The sequence below is a fragment of the Triturus cristatus genome, chromosome 11, assembly GCF_964204655.1.
Source record: "Triturus cristatus chromosome 11, aTriCri1.1, whole genome shotgun sequence".
NCBI lineage: Eukaryota > Metazoa > Chordata > Amphibia > Caudata > Salamandridae > Triturus > Triturus cristatus.
Genome location: NC_140594.1, coordinates 1,121,231,709 through 1,121,257,094, shown reverse-complemented (window position 1 = coordinate 1,121,257,094; position 25,386 = coordinate 1,121,231,709). Strand labels below are relative to the sequence as shown.

The window sequence follows — 25,386 nt, the reverse complement described above, 5'->3', positions numbered from 1 at the left end:
TAAATTTATGATTTCTTTAGGTGTTTATGTCAACTACTTTGTACTGCAAAAATGATTTTGTTGGCAAATTAGACCGAAAAAAACGTAATTTACTCATTTTATTTTAATCAGAAAAAGTGACAGAAATTTCTAAAAATGTTTTTACTTATTTTATTCAACAACTTGGTTGCAAAATGCCAATTTACTAGTGGTCTGACCCTCAAAATGTATTTTAACAAACCTCTTATCCTACATTCAAAAGACAAAGTTTTACATTTTTTCATGAAGTCCAGCAAATTGACAAAGCATACATTTAGAGCTGTAAAGAGATGACAAATCTGTTCTCCCTTCAAAGTCCAATGCTGGTGGTCAGATCAAGTTCGCTCACAGAGACATCTAGTGGAAATTGATAGAAACTCCAAGGACTGCAGCAGAATAGCTAGTCATCTGTGCCTTTTATCCAGCAGAACTTCTGAGGGTGGCCTTTTGATGATCACAGTGCAGTATCTTGACTTGTTTCCATGCACCCTCTCCTTGGTTACCAGTTCCCTGCTGCTCAGGGTGTGAGTGTGATGTCATATAATGTTTATATATGCTTTGAGAGATCAGTTGGAGAGAGTAGGATAAGCAGCTGGGGGCTGTTCCTGGTGGGGCTATGCATTGACCATCTTATCTATCTGTACCCAAGACTTGTCTTCTACAATAACTCTTCCTCATAATTTCTACTTAACCAGCTATGTGACTTCCTGCCTACGAGCGGCCATCTTGCATTATTACACAATGAAATAGCTTAACGTGTATGGATCCACGTATTTCTCTGTAACATTATTGAACGTTTATGAAGTTTGATCCTGTACAAAATGTATTGACGTTTTTGCTTATTATACTTTTAAATGAATGTGGTAGGTTTACTTAACCTGAGTAGTATTAATGGACTCTCCTCCCCACAAAACCTGTTTGAGACACACTGAGTAAATATTTGGCCAGTGTTTCTATGCAGAGGTGAAGGAGTACTGAGGAAGGTGGAGCCTTAGAGAGCCCGCTACCCGTAAGAAAGTCTCAGCATTCGGAATTGTAAAAGATAGGGAAAGGTGATATGTAGTAAAACCCTAGCACAAGCCTCCTGGAACGTAAAAATGTATGGAAACCATTGGATATAATGCATTGGTTCTCCTTCCTCGCAAAACCCTCCACAAACCAATAGGAATGCAATACAGGGACTATTTTGGTGGAAGTGTGCAATGTCTGCTCAACCAAATGCTGTACTTAGGGTAATCAACAGCTCAGCAGAACCAATGCTGCTCTCTCAATAGTTCTTTGTAAAGCTCTTTTCAAGTTAGACTCATTCGATCTGCCAAGAGCTGTGCTGTCAAGACAGACCTGAAAATAACAGCTACAGCCAAATAAATATGTGTGTGAGAGTCAGTGGAGTGCACCAATTCAAAGCAGAAATAATGTTGCGAGCAGATGGTGTGGCCCTGTTGGGTCATTTCTGTTTTGAGCATCCATAGTGTTTATCTGTTTACGGGCCGCCTGATGGGCAATGTCAAATTAGGTCCCCAACCTCTTGCAGACATCATTTAACAAAAGAACATTCTTGAAATGCCAATTGTTAATGATTTTAAGAGATGCAAGCAGGGCTGGACTGGGAACCAAAACCGGCCCTGGCAAAGAGCTCTGCTGCAAAAACGGCCCTGTAACAAAAATGGCCCCCAGGGGCCCAAAACCGGCCCATACCCGTGCGGCGCACCAAGGCATTGCCCGGTGCCCGCTACAACCGTTGTTTTTAATTCACAGCCGCTGCTGTGAACAAAGGCCTCTCAGGGCCTGAGGGGATTTAAATCCCTCGGGATCCAAGAGGCCTTTGTTTTTATCAATTAGAACATTCTGCCCTCTGGGACGTAATGTTCTAATAGCCTTGGGGCCCTCCTAGAGGGCTCGATCGTCATTAAAGGCCCACTCCCTTGTTAAAGGTCCTCACCTTCGGCTCGGGCCTTTAACGCTGGAGCGTGCCTTTAAAGGCCGGTGGAGTCCGCTAGACCAGGCTTTAAGGCTATATTAGAAAATTGGAATGCTGGGAGCTCCATTGAAGACAATGGAATGCTCTGGGCTTCTAATTGCCAGTAGAAGTCCGGAGCTCCAACATTCCAATGTTTGTTCACAGCTGTTGCTTTGAACAAAAGGCCTCACGGAGCAGAAGGGGATTTTTCAACCCACTCTTGCTCATTAAGGCCTTTTTTTTTTTACAAATTAGAACACTCTGCCCTCTAGGGGCAGAATTTTCTAATCGCCTTAGTGCCCTCCGTAGCGGGCTCTAAGGCCATTAAAGGCCCGCTCCCTTGAGAAAGGCCCTCGCCTTTGGCTCAGGTCTAAAACCCTAGAGCGGGCCTTTATTGGCCAGTAGAGCCTGCTACGGAGGGTTCTAAGGCTATAGTCAATTGCCACCTAGAAAATTACAGGGGATTTGAAATGTGTACATTCCTATAGTAAGTTAATATTCAAGAGGGGAGCAAGAGGTTGTTACAATTCCTCAGAAAGTATGTAAATAAATACCACATCTATGATCAGTTACGATAGGACTGACTATTGATAATAAGATGCTTGTGTTTTTTGTTATGAGCAATAACTAAAAACTGATAATTAAAGTAGTGGTTCTCTGATATCATAGCTGCGAGTTTATTTGTGAAAAGCATTTCCGTTCTTTTTGTATGGGGACAGAATTTAGGGGTATGCCCAGGTTGTCTGCTAGCTTTATTAGAATACCCTTTGCTTAGGATACTTTTGAATGCGAATGCAATCTCCCCATAAATTCCAGAAAAGGCTCAAACTGGAGTTAAATAGAATTACAGATCTCAGGGCTACATTTTCTTCTTCCTTGCTTAGGGAAATAATGAGGAACAAGCAACAGTATACATTTTGAGGAACAAAATAATTTTTTTATAGCCACATGCTTAGATATGATCCCTCCCAGGATTGTCTGATTGCGTAGTTTATCTCAGCGATAGGCAAGGTTAAAATATGGCAATAACCGTAGCTTGCAGCATCGTATACATTGGTGGAGCTGAAACGCAGGCCCAAATTTGCCCACAAATTGCCACCTGCTTCAAATAGATGGTAAATTATTGTGTTTTTTTTGGGTGGGGGACTGGAGGCTGCAGAAGGGCAAAAACCTTTAACTTCAGCTACGAGGAATCTTTTATTCTGCTATCATGCGGCAGTTTGGGGGCGAGTAGGGCGCTATATCCAGTGTCTTCAAGCCCAGAATGATTGGAATAATCAGAATTATCAGATGAGAAGTTTACAGACCCAATAAGTCTAGCTCTGTAGATACCGTCCCCAGAGTTATATCTTATGTTCCCAGTAGGATACTGTGAAGCACTGATAGTTGATGCCAAGGCCAAAGCGGATGAATATTAGATATTTAGTTCGGGCAGAAAGGTTCTTCATGTCAAATGATAATATATATATTTAATTATCTGTCATGAAAACTATCTAGAGTTAGTCAATGACAGGTAAGATAACCACTGTTAAACAGTATTTGAGCATTTGAAGTGTAGGGATAAGTTAATCATAGAACTTTCAAATTGTACATTTAACCTAACTGTATTTTGACTCCTTTTAGAGCCTATGAAAATCAAAGTAGTACATTGTCTAATAAAATTTAATATTGTAAGCTTCTTACTAGGACTTAAGTGAAAGCATTTAAATATTCTGTTAAGTGACAAGCTGCTACAATGGATAGAGATTTTTCTTGCATTCTGTAATATCATTTGTTTTAGATGTTTTAAAAACGTTTTCTGACTGTAATATTGTATTTAAGTGTCCCATGATTGTAAATTGAGATAACTAAAAGTTGGTCAATCAATTTTGCTGATAAATGATCCGTAGTTTTTAACTTCTTCAGGCGCAATCGGAAGACAGCATGATTTGTAAATTCATATACAACATTGGCAGATGATATTGTCTTATTTCTAGGTTTTTGCAGTTTGCTATGAGAGACATATGCCTCAAAGAATGAAAGAATTGTGTAAACACTAAAATTGGGGATCTTTTCTTGTAAAAATGGAAATCTACTATGTGAGTCCTAGTAAGTTATGGTATTCTGTGTATAGAAGGGGAAGCTGAGTTGAATAAGGAAGATCATAGGCTACTTTTAAAATGGCAATTGATGTACCTAACATAGGTGTAGGTTGGATTACTATTTATTTTTGCATCTTGTCCAACAGAGGGTAAATGCAGAATGTTTACACCATTTATATTTTGAGTATAGTAATAGGCATGTTATATATATATCAATGTGTATTCTATGTGAAGCCTTGAAAAATCCTTTGTTGTGAACTACAATATGTTGGCCATATGTTTGGAATTTAACAAATGATATATTTCTGTATTTTGAGATGACCATTTTGAAAAATATTGAATAGAGACCAAAAGTGGCAGTAAAAGAATGAATTGAATATCTTTTTTTTTTCACAACAGATTTAATTGTTGACAGACACAGTAGGCCCAGGTAGCACCAAGGCCGCATTTGTATACATATCATAGCGATGATAAAGATGTCAATTTTAACAGTATACAGTTGTCGTCGGATGAAATATGCAGAAACAGAATTAAACGCATATAAACATTATTAACTAGAAATAACAATGTCACAGAGTCCATATGTATATTGTCGTACAAAGTCTCCAATCGCAACATGTGAGTACAGATTCAATTATTCTTAAAATATATACCCAACATTTGATCTTTACGGCAAATCTTCATTGCGTATCACAGGGGGAATAGGCTCAAGATACAGACCCCGATAATCGGCCCACCGCTTCCAGATCTTCGGATGTTTCTTAGGACATCCACGTGCCAAGAAGACCGGTATTTCTAACCCCATGGAAAAATCGAGGCCCAGTTTCCAGGCCCCTACAGATGGCGGTGAAGTTGCATTCCAAGCCTTAGCAATGTCTCGCTTAGCAAGAGTAAGCCCCAGGAATAGCATATGTCTTTTGTATCTGTTACCTCCACTACCCACCGTAATATGAAGCATAGTTAAACATGGTGATTGTGGAATGTCCCAACCCAGCACCTCAGATAGACAGGCCAGCACCCTAACCCAAAACCGTGACAGAGCCGTACACTCCCAAATCGTGTGAAGGAAAGTGCTCTTGGCGATTCCGCTACACAGACAGAGGGGGGATGTAATCATCCCGGCGCGCCAGAGCCTATAGCGAGTGAAATATACACAGTGAAGATATTTAAATTGTACAAGACGAGGTGCGCAGCAATAGCTGCCCCACGCGGGGACTCTAGAGCCTCTACCCAGTCCTCCTCATCAAGTGGACCGAGATCTTTGTGCCAGACCTCTCTGGTCTTATGGAGTGTAGTGTGGCCTTTAGTGACCAAGTTGCGATATAACGCTTCGATTTTGTGCTGGCCCATCTCGCCAAGGAAAACCTTGGCCTTAACGGGATTAAGGTTGGGAATATTGTCTTGCTGGGCAAGGTACGGGGAAAACGCCTGAATAAATTGTAAATATTTATAAAATTGAGACCAAGGCATTTGAAATTCGGTTTGTAGCTGCTGGAATGACTTCAGGGTCTGACCCTGGAGAACAGCGCCAACTGTTGATATACCAATAGAATCCCATCCAACGAAGCCCTGTAGTTCAGCCAATTGAATTGAATATCTTTAACTACAAAGAAGTTTAAGGAGATTGTTTTATCTGGAGCATGCCATTTTTACTTTCAGACATTTTTGGTTACTTGGGAAAGACTTTAGAGCACCATAATGGCCTTATACCAGTCAAATGGACTGGGGAAGCTACTTTCATAATTCAAACCCTCAGCCAATAAAGTAGTAGTACTAGGGTAATTTAGCTTGGTTATATACGAGACAAGGAATTCTAAAATTACAACATAGAATCCCAACTTTTGTTCTATGATATCATTGATTAGCTCTTTTAGAAGGGGTAGTCTTCACCCAATGACCCAGACCACATTCTCAGATGAAATAACAGAAAGTGAGGGTGTGGCTGGAATGCAAATTTAATTGTATGAAAAAAGTTCTATGTCAATATATATCACAATGAAAGGTGGTAGGTTATCGCTCACCTATAAATTAAAATTAAAATAAGAAGAAATTAAAGACTTTGAAATATGTACAAGATTGAAAGAAAGTGTAGTTTTGTATATAAACCATATTGGGAACCTGTGCATAGCCAGGCCGTTACCGGATGGTTATAACAATATATATTTATTTTTATATTTTACTCTTTTTACCCCCACTATGCCATCTGCATTGTTTTGAATAAAAAGGTGTTTCTAGTGCCTAATTCAAATGCACTTATCTTATTGGACTCGGATTGATGAAATGCTGAGTCGGTATGCGCACGAACCCATTGAGCAGTCTCAGCTGTCGGTGGCATACTGTCCTCCTGGCATACCAAGCAACTCTCTCTCTTCCTCTTCTAGAAACTGACTGCCTGTGCCTGCACCTATGCGGCCCCGCTCGCTCTAGTTGTCTGCGGCTCCATGACCAGAACGCGCAGGAAGTACTCCGCTTCTGCCGGCCATACCGCATGGATGTCTGCTGCATGGCCTGCTGCTTGATGGAGATGAGGGCATTCACCGCAGCTGGCAGGATCCTTGGCACTGTGCGCCAGAGGTGAGCCACATAACAGAGTAGATGGACGATTGGATACAATTATATATATACCCAGGGGCATAGCTTTAAAGGGGGGTGTTACAGCCCCTCCTAATAAATGTATTCTCTAGTAAATAGTTGGGTACAGGTGCTTTCAGTTGGGTATGGTGAGGTGGCTGTCGGATGTCACCTAGGATTTTTTCATGCACACATAGACTCCCTCTCAATCCTGTCTGTTTTGAAGTTCCTAAAACTGTTGGTTATTTTACAACACATTGGGCTAGATGTTTGAAACATTATTGCGTTCCCAAATGGCCGGATTTGCAGAATTTGACCGTTTTCTAATGCAAAAATGACCCTTCTGTTGCACAAAGCCCAAATTACAAATCGGTGCCCTGTGAGCAAATCGCAATCTGGGTTTGCTATTCAGTATTTGGATGGGGCGTGTTTGGGGTGTCCCTTCCAAATACTGATTTGCATTGGTATGTATGAATGTTTTGCGGCCGAAATGCGGTTACAAAACATTCACAATTTACTGTCGTTGGTAAAATGGTGGCAACCCATTTGCAAATGGGAAGCGGTGACTAAGGGACCCCTTCTCCTTTGAGAACGGTTGTTAAGTAGTGTTTTAAGAGAAGGCAATGAAGCTTCCAAGTTTCTTTTTGTTTGTTTTTGAAAGCATCCCATTCTCCTTTAAGGAAAACGGGCTGCGTTTAAAAAAAAATGGCTTTATTTAAAAGCAGTCCCAGACATGGTGGTCTGCTGAACCCAGCAGGCCACCGTCTCTGTGATAGCTGTGATTCCTAATGGTCCTCCCTCACTAATGTGCATGAGGTAGGTCTATTTGGGACCCACTAGGAATCGCTAATGAAACTTAAAAGAGTTTTGTACATTAGAAATAGCAATTTCCTAATTGCGATTCACAGAAACCACAATTTAGAAATCACTATTCATAACTTTCGTACATCTAGCCCTTAGTTATTAAAGTGAAAGTCTGAATGCATTGCTTTGTGTTTCAGGTCTAGTCGGTGTGGCCGAGCGGGAGGGGCCGGGGAGAGTGTGAGTGTACCCTGTCCTAGTACAGTAGGGAGCGCTCAGCTCACTGAGCTATCCTAACAGCTGTCTCTTATCACAGGTGGAGTCTTTTCAGTCCCCTCTTAGAAGTGTGTGACTCCGACGGAAACAGGGTGATGAATATCCACGGATGCTGGAGCGCCACCCGCTGCTATGCCGACCAAGAGTTCCAGGTATGACATCATGACTGCATCACATCACTCACTCCTCCTGTAATACTACATTTAATGGAGGTTTATAGTTCATGGTCTTTTGTCTCCTATGGAATAATATCAGTACACCTACATATATTTCCTTATGGAAAGCCTTTCTTAGGTCGAGCGGTACTGTATAATACATAGAAATAAATCAATATTTCCAGTTAGGTGCAGAAATTAATATGTCTATATGAAAGGTGTGGCATTTCATTTGGCCACTCATGAAGGCTCGTAGTTAAATAAAAGAAAGTCACAAATTAGGCTGGGGGTTGCAAAGGTGTGGCAGATTCAGAGGTGCCCAGGCTTCCAGGATCAAGTCCCAGATGCACAAAAGCTTTTTTAAGCAGCCATTTTGTCTGGTGGGGCGGGGCGGTGGAGGACTTTCATATACAGCCTGGAGGGTCTCAAAACGCCCCCTCATTGTGCTCTCTGCTTACTATACAAACAATATGCCTGATTACAGGTTGATGGTGAAGCTACAACCTCCACCAAGGCAGTGGTTGAGTATCTGCTGTACTTAGGGTTATTTTTCAGGGGAAGTGTAGTTTCTTCACAAAATTGTCAGTGTCTGTCATGGAATCAGCCTCTTTGTTGGAGAAACCTTTCAGATGAAAATGCACTGCCTGTCGGGGCTGGTTGAAATTGCCCAGCGATGTTAGTGCTTCTTATGTTCACTGAAGAGCTGTACTGAACTTACCCTATAAAATTGGCACCATTTCCATTGTGGTCTTTCAAGTAGTTTCTTCCACCATTCACACTGGCATGGGTGACACCTCTGCCACTGTGTGTGGGGAGTTAACCCTGTTCACTACCACAGCCAGAAAGGTCTCCATAGATAAGTGGATGGATAGATGATAGATATATAGATCCATCATACCCTAAATGCAGAAGTTATAATGTATAATCCATAATTGTTTGACAGACTCTCCGTTATCGACCTCCTCTTAGCCAGTCCCTGCGGGTCTCTTGAGGACCCTTCTCAGATGGAAATGCATCACAGGTATTCGCTTGAACCCAAAGCATCTGACTCCGCTTTCTCAAAGCCCCTTTCTTCTGGCTTGGTCACACAGGTCACCTCTTTTGACAGACGACCGGTGGCGGTGATATGGAAGAGATGGCCGGGCTATAACGAGGACTGCAATATGGACCATGACTTCTTTGGGCTGGATAGTAAGTGCGACTTCTTTGAACACAAATGATTAGGGCTTCTATGCACCAAACGTATTAATCTTTTATGCCAACCCAGCCTTTTCTAATAGCTTATGACATTTACCTGATTTTCAGAATAACCTTGGGAAATATGTTTCATTTAGATTCACTATATGTACATTTATTTTATATGCTTACTTAAAACTCATTGTAGGAAAGTGGCTTTATATATACTGTTCCCAAATAGGTACAGTGTGTATAGAGTGCACCGTCCCCAGAGGTTTGGCAGAGACTAAAGTTAGATATAACCTTACTCTCTAAAGTGGTAGCTTGGTCGAGCAGTAAGGCAGTATCAGAGGACAGTGTAAAGCATTTGTTGTACACACTCAGTCAGCAAATGGTCTCACACACTCAAGAACTGAACTCTAGGCCAATAGTTTGTATAAAAAATATATGGTTGTTTTATTTTAGAACCAACAATAGGTATCAAAACTATACTTTCTCAGAATGAGATGCTTTTGTTATATACTTTTCAAAAGACAATTGTCTTGGAATGCAATAGTTACAGTTTGTTGCTATAGGCAACACCATTTCCAACACAATAATACATTGAGCTCAATGGGAATGTTAATTTATTTGCAATTGATTACTCTCAGGATTACTTTTCTAACTCCAGGACTGGATCCTAGATTCAGTCCTCGGACAGTCCTTGGAAACAAGTGAATACATACTTTTTAGTTACTGTTGTGATTTTTACGCAATATTTTGCTATTTCAAAAGTTGACACTTAGAAACTTTTTCTAATCAAATTACCAATGTTATCCTATGGAAGGAAATTCACTTAGCAGGTAAGTGGGGTTATGGGTACTTTTTCTAGGTCAGTGTTGGATCCTAGATCCAGCACTAGTGTTCCACCTGTAAGCAGTTGAGAAACTGCGTTTAAGTTACACAGACGATTTTTAAGGAATATTTATAAGTTTGCAAAATCAACACTTAGAAGAAATTTTCACAGAAAAACAGTCAATGGTTTCCTATGGGAGAAAATTCAAGTTACCGGTAAAGTATGTTCTCGTTACTTTTGTAGTCCAGTGCTGGGCTCCTAGGCTCAGTACTGGGGCATCTATCTAAAACAGATAAGTAATTACGTTTTCACAGTTGGTACGATTTTTAAAGAATATTTGTAGTTTACAAAAATTGACAGAAGAAATTTCACCGAAAAACAGTCAATGGTTTTCCTGTGGGAGAAAATTAAGTTAGTGGTAAGTACGGTCGTAAGTACTTTTCAGGGTCAGTGCTGGGCACCAAGATCCAGCACTGGGATCTCTCCTAATAGCAGGTGAGTATTACCATTTTCGTTACTCGGTTGATTTTAGGTGAATATTTTAAAGTTTAGAAACTCCACACTTAGAAGAATTTTCAAGAGAAACCAGTCAATGTTACCCTATGGAAGAAAAGTGAGTTATCGGCTTTTGGGTAAGTACTCGACTGGCAGAGTTAAGGTTCTTGGCATAGACTCAGGGGTCTCCCGGGGTCAGGTAAGTACAGTTGTTACACCTTCAGAGGCACTGGGGAGGTCGGGTGCAGAGTGAGTTAGGCCCAATATTATCCTATGGGAGGAAGGGGGTCTTGGTTGGTGGCTGCTAACTAGCAGGCCACGCGGCTGTGGGTCTTGCTCAGAGCAAATGGGGAAGTAGGTAGGAGTAGAAGTTACACTGCCAGGGCTACTCGGGCGGCTGGGTGCAGGGTGCTTTTGAGCCTTCGGGCGCTCAATGGATTGCTATGGAAAAGCCCAAAGACGAACAAAGGCTGCAAGCTCGGGGACGAAGATTCTTCAGGTGCCACCACCACTTTAAGAGGTAAGTTGGGTAGTTGGTGGATAGGTAGGGACCCAGGAGTTGGGCACAGGGTGCCGCAGGGCGCCGGGTGCAGGGGTGCCTTTTGGTGTCGGGAAATCTTACCCTCTGTTGATCGCGGTTGGGGGGCACCCTGGTTCTGAGGCTGCAGGCGTCATCAGGAGCGTTGAGGTGGGTCCTTGGTTGCCGGATTCGGGATCACAGTCGCCGGGGGGTCGTACTCGGGGTCTTTGTCCACTCTGGCACAGGCCAGGCTTGGCGGGTGCAGAGTGTGCAGGGTTTGCGGTTCCGGGCTGATGCCAGGGGTTAGATACTTGCTTTGAGCACAGCCACTGCTCGTGGGAGTCCCATGTGCTCAGTCACAAGGTAGCCAGGTCCTCCGGGGTGTGGGCTGGCCACAGGAGGTGCCGGGATTTAGCAGGAGCAGGTTCGAGGGTCGACAGGCCGGTAGGGCTGGGGCCAAAGCAGTTTGTGTCTTCCTCTTCTTAGCAGCTGCACAGCAGGTCTTCTTTCTTCTTGATATTCTTTACTGTTTTTAGGATCTGAAATCTGAGGAAGGAAGGTTCAGGGTGCCCCTAAATACTACATTTAGGGGCGTTACAGGTAGGTAAAGGGCAGGGACCACTGGGTCCCTGTCCTGGGGTGGGTACACCCCCTATCCTGCCAGTCTCCTGTGGGAGGGGGGCACTGGCCTAGTCCTGATTGGGTAGGGCTCCCCATCTTCAAGATGGCGAGGGCCCGGGGATGTGCTTCACCTCGCCTCCCCCACCTGAGGGGTGGGGTTGGCAGGGATGGCACATCCCCAGTCCTTACTTGGAGTTTCCGGCCAGTCTTCCTGCCAGAGTGGGGGTCAGAACCGGTGGGGGCCAGTTGCTGAGTACAGCAAGTGGCCTGGAGAAGCTCACAAAGGCGGCATGCTTTTGAAGCTTCTCCCTGCCCATCCTGGGGGAGGAGACCTTGCACCTCGCCCAGGATGTGCATTGTTGCAGGCCAAGGAGAGCGGGGGGCTCTCCACCCAGGGGTCCAGCAACATGTCTTCTGTGTGGCAGCCTAGGCAGCCTCTCAGACAAGACGTGGATTGTAGGTTAGGTTTCTCTAAGATGCCCTCTGTAGTGCTTTGTACATTAAATCCCACACTGGCATCAGTGCGGGTTTAATGTGCTGAGAAGTTTGATACCAAACTTCTCAGTCCTCAGTGTTGCCATGATGGTGCTGTGGAGTTTGTGTTTGACGAGCTCCCAGCACCATATACTCTTAAATGGCAACACTGCACTTACAGTGCCCAGGAATGGACCTGGGTACTGTAGGGGCACAGGCCTCATGCTCTTGTGCCCACACCACTGGCATAGGGCACCCAGCTAGAGGGGTGACTGATGTATGCCAGGGCAGTGTAGGTTGTGGGCATGGCACACAGGGATGTGTGCCATGTCGACTCTTTGTTTTGTATTGTACCCAGACACTCAGCCTGCAAGGGCAGTGTGTTTGTGTTAGGGTACTGGGCCTCTAAGGGTGGCACAATAAGTGCTGCAGCCCTTAGAGGCCTTCTCTGGTCACAAGGGTACCATTTACCAGGGGCTGACATGTGGCCAGGGTTTGCCAATTTGGGTTTTAGGTTTTAGGGAAGGAACATAGGCCCTGGGCACCTGATTGGCAAGAGTCCAGGGCACATTCAGTCAAAGTACATTCAGCAATTCAGCAAAAAGTGGGGCATACCATGCAAGAAAGATGGCACTTTCTCACACTCATACATTGTCCTGTCCTTTCCTGACCACTGTTCAGCACACGGTTATAATTCATGTGCTGGTCATTCTGGTCAATCTGTGTTTCTGACTGCCGCAACACCTCTTCAGTCTGAATGTGGACCAGACATCTTGGCTTAAGTATGGCATTCTAGGGAAGACCACTGGAGCTACTTTGATGCCACCTTGTTGGACCCGGCCTCGTAGAATGGCCCGACGTGCCCCCGCACCACCGAAACCTGGTACCTGCAGCCCCAAGCACACGGCCCAGCCAACCCTCCCCACCAGGACACACGCACCGACCCGGACATCCCCGTCCATGGCCTCTCCCCTTTCGGCCACCCCGGGCCCGCGTGCCCACTTCATGCACCAAGATGGCCGCCCGGCCCCAGCGCGACCTGGGCCTAGAGGCGCCACTCCGGCTGGAGGACATCACGCTTCCAGGGGATGAGAGAGGGAGGAGCAAGTTCTATCGCACCTCTGAACTCCCCTGGGACGATGGGTTTCGATCGGCCCTCCGGCCTCCCTGAGGGCTGGCTCCGCGCCTGCTAGGTGTCTGGGACTCCTCCCGACCCGGCCCTGAAAGGATCAAAAGACAATAGCAGGAAATCCCGACAAGCGACCCCCAGGTGACAAGACCCCTGCCTGCACAGACTCCGGACATCAAAGAGGGGTCGACCTATAACAAGGGGTGCTCTGGGTCTGTCCGCAGATTCGACGCTGGAACAACCAGAGCCTGCCGACGTGGTCGCGGCTCCTGAAACTTGGACCCTCCTGAGCCCTGCTGAGTGACTCGCGGCTCCCTGAAGATCGTAAGACCTCCGAACTTGTACCTGAGCCTGCTGAGTGACTCGCGGCTCCCTGAAGATCATAAGACCTCCGAACTTGTACCTGAGCCTGCTGAGTGACTCGCGGCTCCCGGAAGATCGTAAGACCTCCGAACTTGTGCCTGAGCCTGCTGAGTGACTCGCGGCTCCTTGAAGCTCGTAAGACCTCCGAACCTGTACCTGCGCCCGCTGAGTGACTCGCGGCTCCAACAGACTCTCACGGTCCCGCCGGACCCCGACTACAACAACGTATCCCCCAGCTCGAGGATTGTGAGCTGTGCGCCGGATGCGTCCCTGCCTTGAACCTTTACCAGAGACTGTCCCGCTACCCCCTACCCCTTCCGAGACTCATTGAGCCCGTGCTCACCTTGTACATATTTGCAGTGATAACCTACTTGATAAAGATTGATTTCTAAGAATACCCGGTGTGGTCACTCTGTGTCGTGTGGTGCCAGAAGTACGATCCTAGATACGAGATTCTTCCCCCTGGGGAGTCTCCCGCCAGTGCCTGGCTACGATACTTCGAGGGTGGGTCTCAGGGTAGTCAGAACCCCTTCCAGGCTCCTCTGAGGTCGCCATCTAACATTGGTGGCAAGCGACGGGATTTGGGCCCATCACCTAGAGATCGTACCGTGAACGACGGAAGCACTACCGACAAACATGGCAGAAGGAAGCGCCGTGAGCCCCGCAGAAACCAACCCCAACAGGGTGTTCCAGGTGGAGCATCTAGAAGAATACACACACAAAGAGCTAAAGCAATTTTGCAAAGAACTTAAAATCGCTACCACTGGTCTCAACACTAAAGAAGATTTGCAGAAAGCACTGAAAACTTGGGTGGAGACCGGGGCCTCCCGCCCAGAAGGCACGGGGGAGCGCCCCGACGAAGCCGAACCCCCCCAAAGTGAAAGCAGCAGCAATCAGGTGCGAGGCATCGTACCAGACGGGGGCCTATCCCCGGAAGAGCTCGCGGACAGAGAGAGAAGTCGCAATCATGAACTCGAGTTAGCCAAACTCAAAATCGAGGGCGAATTGAAGTTAGCGGAAAAAAAGCTAGCAGTAGAGCAAATGCGTGTACAAGGCGAACTAGAAGAAAAGAAGCTCCAACGGGAGCACGAAGGAAGGAAGCTCCAACTGGAGCACGAACGCAGCTTGAAGGAACTCGAGCTCAAGGCCAGAAACGAGGAAGGGAGGCCCCCGGGAAACCGAGAGACGGCCTCCCCAGCGGAACAGAAGGTCCACATCCCTAAGAATGTGGTCAAGGAATATTATAAAAACGATGACATTCAGCAATGGTTCAGGGCCTACGAGGTCGCCATGACCTCCCATCGGATCCCGCAGAAGGACTGGGGGGCGGGGTTGTGGGGGCGGTTTCTGAGCGAAGGAAGGGACACCCTGCTCAACCTACCCCTCTCCCTGCAGACCTCCTACAGCCACATGAAAGAGGCTCTACTCATAAGATACGGCCTCACCCCAGAAATGTACCGTCAGCGATTCCGGGACTGCAGGAAGATCCCGGGCACCACCTGGGTGGAGTATGTAAACTTTTTCAGTCGGGCCTTCGATGGGTGGATCAAGGGCAGCAAAGTCACCACCCTTGCCGAACTCACTGACCTCATGTTGTGGGAACACCTGGCTGCGAACTGCTTCATAGAACTACGTCAGCATCTGCTTGACAGCAAGCTCACAGATCCCCGGAAGCTAGCTGTGGAGGCCGACCGCTGGACCAACACCCGGGTCTCCCGGGACATGGTAGGAGAGTACCCCCGAGCCAGTCAGGGACCACCCCGCCAGAGAGGGGGAGGGAACCAGGGAGGGCCGAGAGAGTCCCAGCCTAGCCCTCCGAAGACACAACCTCCACCTTTCCCGGCGCCCCCCCCACCAGTGACAGGGCCCCCTGGGAGACGGGGACACCGGGTGACCGCCACATGTTTCCGCTGCCAGAAACCCGGGCACTACGCCAATGACCCAGAGTGCCCCATGGCCACCCAAGTCTCCCCTACCACCCCTGCGAGACAGATAGCCAACGTAGCCCTGGGGGAGGAGGTTGAGGAAGCCGAGGAGTGGGAACCCGCAGCGATGGCCCTAGTATCCCTGGGAGATAGGGAGATGATCCCTGGTAGCCTCCTACCCTCCAACACACAGAAATACGGGCAGCTCGTCAAAATCAATGGCCACCAAGTAGGGGCCCTGCGGGACACCGGGGCCAGTATCACCGGTGTCCTCAGGCACCTAGTCCCCGAGGAGCAGATCCTCCCCAACGTCTTTTGCCCCGTAATATCCGCAGACAATAGAGAAAGTATGTGTCAGGTAGCCCTGGTGCCGTTTGAGTGGGGAGGGGTGATAGGTAAACTCAAGGTGGCCGTAAGAACCTCCCAGCCGGTCGACTGCCTCTTGGGGAACGACCTGGAGAGTTCTCCCTGGAAGCACGTCGAGCGCAAGGCCCACCTAGGAATGATGGGACTCCCCGAGTGGGTGTGCGCCACCACCCGATCTATGTCAGCCCGACTCACTCCCCGGAGAGAAGTCGAAAGCACCCCGATTGAAGAGATCAGAACAGTCCCCGCCGAGGGTCCTCCCGTCCCCCCATCAGAAGGGTCCGTCGCCCGCGACGAACCCGTACCATCCGACCCCACCCCGGTCCCCGAGTTGGGAGATCTACCCGAGTTGGCCCATTGGCGCCACGAGGGCGGGAAGAATTTTGCCGGGAGCAAGCCACTTGTCCTTCCCTGGTCGGGCTGCGGCGCCAGGCCGAGGGCCAAGCCGCAGGTGACCAGACCGGGACGCACCGAATCTATTGGGAAAATAACATCTTGTACAGTGAGCAGAAGTCGGTGGAGCTGGGATCCGGACGGGTACTGGTGGTACCCCTCCGCTTCCGAGACTTCCTCCTGGGCTTAGCCCATGACGTCCCCCTCGCCGGCCACCTGGGTCAGGACAAGACCTACAGCCGTCTTGTGACCCATTTTTACTGGCCTAGAATGAGAGCAGCGGTAGAAGCCCACTGCAAGTCCTGCCCCACGTGCCAGGCTAGTGGGAAGAGTGGGGGGAAGCGCAAGGCTCCCCTCCAACCCTTCCCGGTCGTCAGTACCCCTTTTGAACGAGTCGGAATCGACGTCGTGGGACCACTGGACCCCCCCACCTCCCAAGGTCACCGTTTCATCTTGGTCCTAGTGGACCACGCCACCCGCTATCCTGAGGCTATTCCCCTACGCACCATTACGGCCCCCGTGATGGGCCGGGCCCTGATGGGGATCTTTTCCAGGGTGGGTTTTCCCCGCGAGGTCGTGAGCGATCGCGGCACTAATTTTATCTCGAAATATATGACGTCCCTGTGGCAACAATGTGGGGTGTCCTATAAGTTCACCACCCCGTACCATCCCCAAGGGAACGGCCTAGTAGAAAGGTTTAATAGGACTTTGAAAGGGATGATCGCTGGCCTAGAAGAGCCCCTCCGGCGTAAGTGGGACGTCCTGCTCCCCTGCCTCTTGTTCGCTTACCGGGAGGTCCCCCAGAAGTCCTTAGGGTTTAGCCCGTTTGAATTACTCTATGGGCACCCCGTCCGAGGTCCCCTCAGTTTGGTTAAGGAAGGGTGGGAGGCAGCACCCCAGACCACCCCCCGAGATGTGTTCCAGTACGTCCTGGCCCTCCGGAACCAGACCAGGAAGTTCCGAGAACTGGCCGAGGCCAACCTGGAGGCAAGTCAAGAAGAGATGAAGCGCTGGTACGACCAGAATGCCACTCTGGTCGAGTTCCAGCCGGGCCAGCAGGTGTAGGTCATGGCCCCCGTGAAGCCTGGCGCCCTCCAGGACCGATGGACTGGGCCCTACAATGTGGTTGAGCGAAAGAGTCAAGTCACATACTTGGTGGACGTCCAGTCGCCTCGGGATCCCCTCCGGGTCCTGCACGTGAACCGCCTCAAGCCTCACTTCGTGCGGACAGAACTGAGCCTCCTGCTGGCCACCGATGACGGGGCCGAAGATGAGTCGGATCCCCTCCCGGACCTCCTGTGTGTCAAGGAGCAGGATGGCTCCGTGGAAGGAGTGAACCTCTCCCCAGCCCTCACTGCCCAGCAACAAGCGGACTGCCGCCAGCTCCTAAGACAATTTTCCGACCTCTTCTCCCTGACCCCCCCGGGTCACCAACTGGTGTGTTCATGACGTGGACACCGGGGACAGCCCGCCGGTGAGACACCGAGCCTACCGGGTTCCTGACCGGGTCCGGTCCTGCATTCAAGCTGAAGTCTCGAAGATGTTGACCCTGGGGGTGATCGAGCCCTCTGACAGTCCCTGGGCCAGCCCCGTGGTCCTGGTCCCGAAGGCAGCGGCCCCCGGTGTCGCCCCCGAGCTCCGATTCTGCGTAGACTACCGGGGGCTCAATGACGTTACCCGAGCCGATGCCCACCCCATTCCACGAGCCGACGAACTCATTGACCGACTAGGGGCAGCCCGGTTCCTCAGCACATTCGACCTCACCTGCGGATACTGGCAGATTGCACTCACCGAAGGGGCCAAGGAGCGGTCCGCTTTCTCCACCCCCGATGGGCACTACTGCTTCCGCGTAATGCCCTTCGGGATGAAAAATGCCCCGGCCACTTTCCAGCGACTGGTGAATAGGGTCCTGGCCGGGCTAGAGCCGTTCAGCGCGGCATATCTGGACGACATCGCTGTTTTCAGTTCAGAATGGAGTGAGCACCTCCAGCACCTCCGGAGGGTGCTAACCGCCCTGCGCCAGGCAGGCCTCACAGTAAAAGCCAGCAAGTCCAGATCGGGCAAGGATCCGTAGTCTACCTGGGGCACCAGGTCGGGAGCGGCCAGGTCGCCCCTCTACAGCCAAAGATCGACGCCATCCTGGCCTGGGAACCACCCATCACCCAAACGGAGGTCCGAGCCTTTCTGGGACTCACTGGCTACTACCGAAGATTCATTCGGGGGTATTGCAGCCTTGTCGGCCCTCTCACAGAACTCACGTCTAAAAGACAGCCAAAGAAAGTGCAGTGGACGGCTGCCTGCCAGGACGCTTTCGATGCCCTAAAAAAGGCCATGTGTACTGCCCCCGTCCTCCAGGCTCCCGACTACGCCAAGGAGTTCATAGTCCAGACCGATGCCTCCGAGCATGGCATTGGGGCCGTCCTGTCCCAAGTGAATGACCAAGGCCTAGACCAGCCCGTCGCCTTCCTCAGTCGGCGGCTGTTGCCCCGAGAACAGAGATGGAGCACCATAGAGCGCGAAGCCTTTGCCGTGGTCTGGGCACTCAAAAAGCTACGACCCTACCTGTTCGGCACCCATTTCAGAGTCCAAACTGACCATCGGCCCTTGCGATGGCTCATGCAGATGCGAGGAGAAAACCCCAAGCTACTGCGGTGGTCAATCTCCCTCCAGGGGATGGATTTCACCGTAGAACACCGCCCTGGTACGGGCCACGCCAACGCTGACGGCCTCTCCCGGTTCTTCCGCCTCAGCGAAGAGAACCCCCCAAGATGATGGGCAGTTCTCTCCGGCTTTCAGCTGGGGGGGACGCGTGTTGGACCCGGCCTCGTAGAATGGCCCGACGTGCCCCCGCACCACCGAAACCTGGTACCTGCAGCCCCAAGCACACGGCCCAGCCGACCCTCCCCACCAGGACACACGCACCGACCCGGACATCCCCGTCCATGGCCTCTCCCCTTTCGGCCACCCCGGGCCCGCGTGCCCACTTCATGCACCAAGATGGCCGCCCGGCCCCAGCGCGACCCGGGCCTAGAGGCGCCACTCCGGCTGGAGGACATCACGCTTCCAGAGGATGAGAGAGGGAGGAGCAAGTTCTATCGCACCTCTGAACTCCCCTGGGACGATGGGTTTCGATCGGCCCTCCGGCCTCCCTGAGGGCTGGCTCCACGCCTGCTGGGTGTCTGGGACTCCTCCCGACCCGGCCCTGAAAGGATCAAAAGACAATAGCAGGAAATCCCGACAAGCGACCCCCAGGTGACAAGACCCCTGCCTGCACAGACTCCGGACATCAAAGAGGGGTCGACCTATAACAAGGGGTGCTCTGGGTCTGTCCGCAGATTCGACGCTGGAACAACCAGAGCCTGCCGACGTGGTCGCGGCTCCTGAAACTTGGACCCTCCTGAGCCCTGCTGAGTGACTCGCGGCTCCCTGAAGATCGTAAGACCTCCGAACTTGTACCTGAGCCTGCTGAGTGACTCGCGGCTCCCTGAAGATCATAAGACCTCCGAACTTGTACCTGAGCCTGCTGAGTGACTCGCGGCTCCCGGAAGATCGTAAGACCTCCGAACTTGTGCCTGAGCCTGCTGAGTGACTCGCGGCTCCTTGAAGTTCGTAAGACCTCCGAACCTGTACCTGAGCCCGCTGAGTGACTCGCGGCTCCAACAGACTCTCACGGTCCCGCCGGACCCCGACTACAACAACGTATCCCCCAGCTCGAGGATTGTGAGCTGTGCGCCGGATGCCTCCCTGCCTTGAACCTTTACCAGAGACTGTCCCGCTACCCCCTACCCCTTCCGAGACTCATTGAGCCCGTGCTCACCTTGTACATATTTGCAGTGATAACCTACTTGATAAAGATTGATTTCTAAGAATACCCGGTGTGGTCACTCTGTGTCGTGTGGTGCCAGAAGTACGATCCTAGATACGAGATTCTTCCCCCTGGGGAGTCTCCCGCCAGTGCCCGGCTACGATACTTCGAGGGTGGGTCTCAGGGTAGTCAGAACCCCTTCCAGGCTCCTCTGAGGTCGCCATCTAACACACCTCATTCCCTCTATTCCTACTTTCTTGTACCCACCGGTCCACATGCTCTCTGCTGATCATAAGTTTACATCTCCCGGTCCAGCACTTTGAGGCAATCATGTTGCTATCAAAATGGACAACGTATCTTAGAAGAAGTATACCTATCCCAGAAGTATATCAAAGTCTTACACAGAACCACACCTCAATAGTCTGGGCTTTTTAGAGCATCTGGGTGAGACTAAGACTGGTTAGTCTGACTGATTTACATCACTGTTTTGAGGATTCAGTCATTTATCCCATTCAAGAGCTTCAAAGCTTGTCCATCGTCACATTTCTGGATGTTTGGTTGTCACAAGTGTCTACAAAGCATGTAATGGAATGGAAAATGTTGTCCATAGCAGGAAATCACACAGCCCTGATAACTGTTGTCCAATATGATCTTTGTTATGCATAGCCTTAGATTTCACAGATCACATCAATTGAAATAGGATTACTCCATGCAAAGAAGGGACCTTTGAAGTTTTCCAAAGTAACATCCCACACCTGCTTTGTATATTTCATTATTATCATATTTTTATTCAGATAAAAACCCATAAAACACAGCAAGATTAAATAAATAAGCAAAACATTTTTAATTACAATATTAACAATACTACAATACGGAGTAGAGATAAAAAAAAAAAAACTATTTCCACATAAGGTGTTGGGTGCATTGAATACAGAAATGATCAGTGTAGCTGCAATCGGTAGCAGCACTGGTCTGTTACTGTACATCATCGATGTACTTTGACCTCAGCTTCCATGCGTACAGTGAGAATCTAGAGAGCGTGAAGCGCAAGCATCATTACAGGGATGTTAAGGTCTTCGCTTATCTAAAGACCATCAGGTGAATATGAATTCCCATATTTAGGAAATAGTAACACTAATTGTGTCATAAAAAGGACAGAGGAGTAGAAACTGCACTTGAGTTTCTACATGGTTTCTGCTTAAACAATAGTTTTTGAGTATTCTCCATGAATTTTCCAGTTCACATTAAAACCCTCTAAAGGTAAAAAAAATGGATGTATGATACCTTAGCTGGGAAAGGCTGTATTAAATCCAACTATGTCTCTAACCTAGGAAAATGCTTGGGCAATACTAAGGTGCCGATTCGGATCCTGGAGAAACCGGGTACGAACCGTCGGTCGGAGCGTTTTCTCCGTCCGACTCGTACCCGGGAAATAAACATTACAAACATGCAAGTACGATTCCGACGGAAACACCATTTCCGTACGAATCGTAAAAAACACCGACCGACGAAAATATACATACGAATGTGATCCGGGAATGCTCCGACGTGACATCGGGACGCATTCAGGCTGCGGTTCACGAACCAGGAAGTACGATCCGCACCGACGTCACCCCGCACGGATTATATTTTCCGGCTGCCAAAAACTGCCGGGAAATCAGGACGACGCGCACAAGGAGCACCTGTACGCGACGGACAGCCATGGTCCCGAACCTACGTGTCATCCCAGCCCTCATAGCAGTCCACCTGCTCTACAGGCACCGACGCAGACGTCCGCAGAAGGTCAGAATAACACCCGGGGCAAAGGAAGGGGGCAGGGGCAGGATACATAACCCCCACACAAGTCACAAATTACACATGCCCTGGACATACCTGACCTGCAGGACCTGGTCACCTCGAGGGGGTGGGGGCGTGTCGAGCAACGCAAGCGCCCGCCACAACGGAAGTGGATGTTGATGCGAACCGGCAACACAACAATACCTGTACGTACCGTACCCAGGCCTTAAGAGCGTGGGTACGGGCCGTACCACGCCCACCACTACGTCACCCCAACAATGGCGGTACGGCCCGTACCCACGTACTAAAGGTCTGGGTACGGGCCATACCAGCATTGTTGGGGTGATGTAGGGGTACGCGTGGTACAACCCGTACCCACGCTCTGAAGAGCTGGGTACGGTGCGTACCCCTACGGCACCCCATTGGGGGTCTGCACCGTACCCAGGCCCTCAGAGCGTTGGTACGGGTCGTACCACGTGTACCCCTACATCACCCCAACAATGCTGGTACGGCCCGTACCCCGGCCATTATAACGTGGGTACGGGCCGTACCGCCATTGTTGGGGTGACATAGTGGGTGCCGTGGTACGACTCGTACCCACGCTCTTAAGGCCTGGGTACGGTACATACCCAGGCCTGCAAATCGTAGGTACGGGAATGTACGGAGCGTACCCCCACCCGTGTATGAATGGAGCGTACCCCCACCTGTGTATGAATGGAGCGTACCCACACCCCACCAGTGTATGTATGGAGCGTACCCACACCCGTGTATGAATGGAGCGTACCCACACCCCACCAGTGTATGTACGGAGCGTACCCACACCCGTGTATGAATGGAGCGCACCCACACCCGTGTATGAATGGAGCGTACCCTCACCCGTGTATGAATGTAGCGTACCCACACCCCACCAGTGTATGTACGGAGCGTACCCACACCCGTGTATGAATGGAGCATACCCACACCCCACCAGTGTATGTATGGAGCGTACCCACACCCGTGTATGAATGGAGCGCACCCACACCCGTGTATGAATGGAGCGTACCCCCACCCGTGTATGAATGTAGCGTGCCCACACCCCACCAGTGTATGTATGGAGCGTACCCACACCCGTGTATGAAGGGAGCGCACCCACACCCGCGTATGAATAGAGCGTACCCACACCCGTGTATGTCCCGACCGTACATGCCCAGACACAGGAGGGGTGTGTGCAGAGTCCTCCCAGCAGTGCCCAGACGCAGGAGGAGTGTGTGCAGAGTTCTCCCAGCAGTGCCCAGACACGGGAGGGGTGTGTGCCTATCACTCCCAGCAGTGCCCAGACATAGGAGGGGTGTGTGCCTATCACTCCCACTAGTGCCCAGACATAGGAGGGGTGTGTGCAGAGTCCTCCCAGCAGTGCCCAGACACAGGAGGGGGGTGTGCAGAGTCCTCCCAGCAGTGCCCAGACGCAGGAGGGGTGTGTGCAGAGTCCTCCCAGCAGTGCCCAGACGCAGGAGGGGGTGTGCAGAGTCCTCCCAGCAGTGCCCAGACGCAGGAGGGGTGTGTGCAGAGTCTGCCCAGCAGTGCCCAGATGCAGGAGGGGTGTGTGCAGAGTCCTCCCAGCAGTGCCCAGACATAGGAGGGGTGTGTGCAGAGTCCTCCCAGCAGTGCCCAGACATAGGAGGGGTGTGTGCAGAGTCCTCCCAGCAGTGCCCAGACATAGGAGGGGTGTGTGCCTATCACTCCCAGCAGTGCCCAGACGCAGGAGGGGTGTGTGCAGAGTCCTCCCAGCAGTGCCCAGACAAAGGAGGGGTGTGTGCCTATCACTCCCAGCAGTGCCTAGACACAGGAGGGGTGTGTGCCTATCACTCCCAGAAGTGCCCAGACATAGGAGGGGTGTGTGCAGAGTCCTCCCAGCAGTGCCCAGACACAGGAGGGGTGTGTGCAGAGTCCTCCCAGCAGTGCCCAGACGCAGGAGGGGTGTGTGCAGAGTCCCCCCAGCAGTGCCCAGACGCAGGAGGGGTGTGTGCAGAGTCCTCCCAGCAGTGCCCAGACGCAGGAGGGGTGTGTGCAGAGTCCTCCCAGCAGTGCCCAGACATAGGAGGGGTGTGTGCAGAGTCCTCCCAGCAGTGCCCAGACATAGGAGGGGTGTGTGCCTATCACTCCCAGCAGTGCCCAGACACAGGAGGGGTGTGTGCCTATCACTCCCAGCTGTGCCCAGACGCAGGAGGGGTGTGTGCAGAGTCTTCCCAGCAGTGCCCAGACAAAGGAGGGGTGTGTGCCTATCACTCCCAGCAGTGCCCAGACACAGGAGGGGTGTGTGCCTATCACTCCCAGCAGTGCCCAGACATAGGAGGGGTGTGTGCAGAGTCCTCCCAGCAGTGCCCAGACGCAGGAGGGGTGTGTGCAGAGTCCTCCCAGCAGTGCCCAGACATAGGAGGGGTGTGTGCAGAGTCCTCCCAGCAGTGCCCAGACATAGGAGGGGTGTGTGCCTATCACTCCCAGCAGTGCCCAGACACAGGAGGGGTGTGTGCCTATCACTCCCAGCAGTGCCCAGACGCAGGAGGGGTGTGTGCAGAGTCCTCCCAGCAGTGCCCAGACAAAGGAGGGGTGGGTGCAGAGTCCCCCCAGCAGTGCCCAGACATAGGAGGGGTGTGTGCAGAGTCCTCCCAGCAGTGCCCAGACGCAGGAGGGGTGTGTGCAGAGTCCCCCCAGCAGTGCCCAGACATAGGAGGGGTGGGTGCAGAGTCCCCCCAGCAGTGCCCAGACATAGGAGGGGTGGGTGCAGAGTCCCCCCAGCAGTGCCCAGACACAGGAGGGGTGGGTGCAGAGTCCCCCCAGCAGTGCCCAGACACAGGAGGGGTGGGTGCAGAGTCCCCCCAGCAGTGCCCAGACATAGGAGGGGTGGGTGCAGAGTCCCCCCAGCAGTGCCCAGACACAGGAGGGTGGGTGCAGAGTCCCCCCAGCAGTGCCCAGACATAGGAGGGGTGGGTGCAGAGTCCCCCCAGCAGTGCCCAGACACAAGAGGGGTGGGTGCAGAGTCCTCCCAGCAGTGCCCAGACATAGGAGGGGTGGGTGCCTATCACTCCCAGCAGTGCCCAGACACAGGAGGGGTGTGTGCCTATCACTCCCAGCAGTGCCCAGACGCAGGAGGGGTGTGTGCAGAGTCCTCCCAGCAGTGTCCAGACAAAGGAGGGGTGGGTGCAGAGTCCCCCCAGCAGTGCCCAGACACAGGAGGGGTGGGTGCAGAGTGCCCCCAGCAGTGCCCAGACATAGGAGGGGTGGGTGCAGTGCCCAGGCACAGGAGGGGTGGGTGCAGAGTCCTCCCAGCAGTGCCCAGACATAGGAGGGGTGGGTGCCTATCACTCCCAGCAGTGCCCAGACCTAGGAGGGGTGGGTGCAGAGTCCCCCTAGCAGTGCCCAGACATAGGAGGGGTGGGTGCAGAGTCCCCCCAGCAGCGCCCAGACATAGGAGGGGTGGGTGCAGAGTCCCCCCAGCAGTGCCCAGACATAGGAGGGGTGGGTGCAGAGTCCTCCCAGCTGTGCCCATGGAAAGAAAGGGGTGGAGTACCCACAGATACAATGCCCACAATTGTCAGTCAGGTGCACAAAGACCCTGCAGAACACGAAACACATGTGTGCGAAGCTGGGAGTACACACATGCATAGTG

The 25,386-nt window shown here is 50.9% G+C and overlaps 1 protein-coding gene across 1 annotated transcript in view; it reads left to right on the top strand.

The window, feature by feature from the left end:
- The window catches only part of LOC146786157 (phospholipid scramblase family member 5-like), a 51,661-nt gene that overhangs the window by 3,698 nt on the left and 22,577 nt on the right, over positions 1-25,386 (top strand). Inside the window, exons 3-5 of the mRNA XM_085634022.1 lie at positions 6,441-6,633; positions 7,748-7,859; positions 8,954-9,053. Of these exons, the coding sequence (XP_085490148.1) occupies positions 6,441-6,633; positions 7,748-7,859; positions 8,954-9,053 (405 nt within the window). The remainder of the gene's footprint in view (positions 1-6,440; positions 6,634-7,747; positions 7,860-8,953; positions 9,054-25,386) is intronic.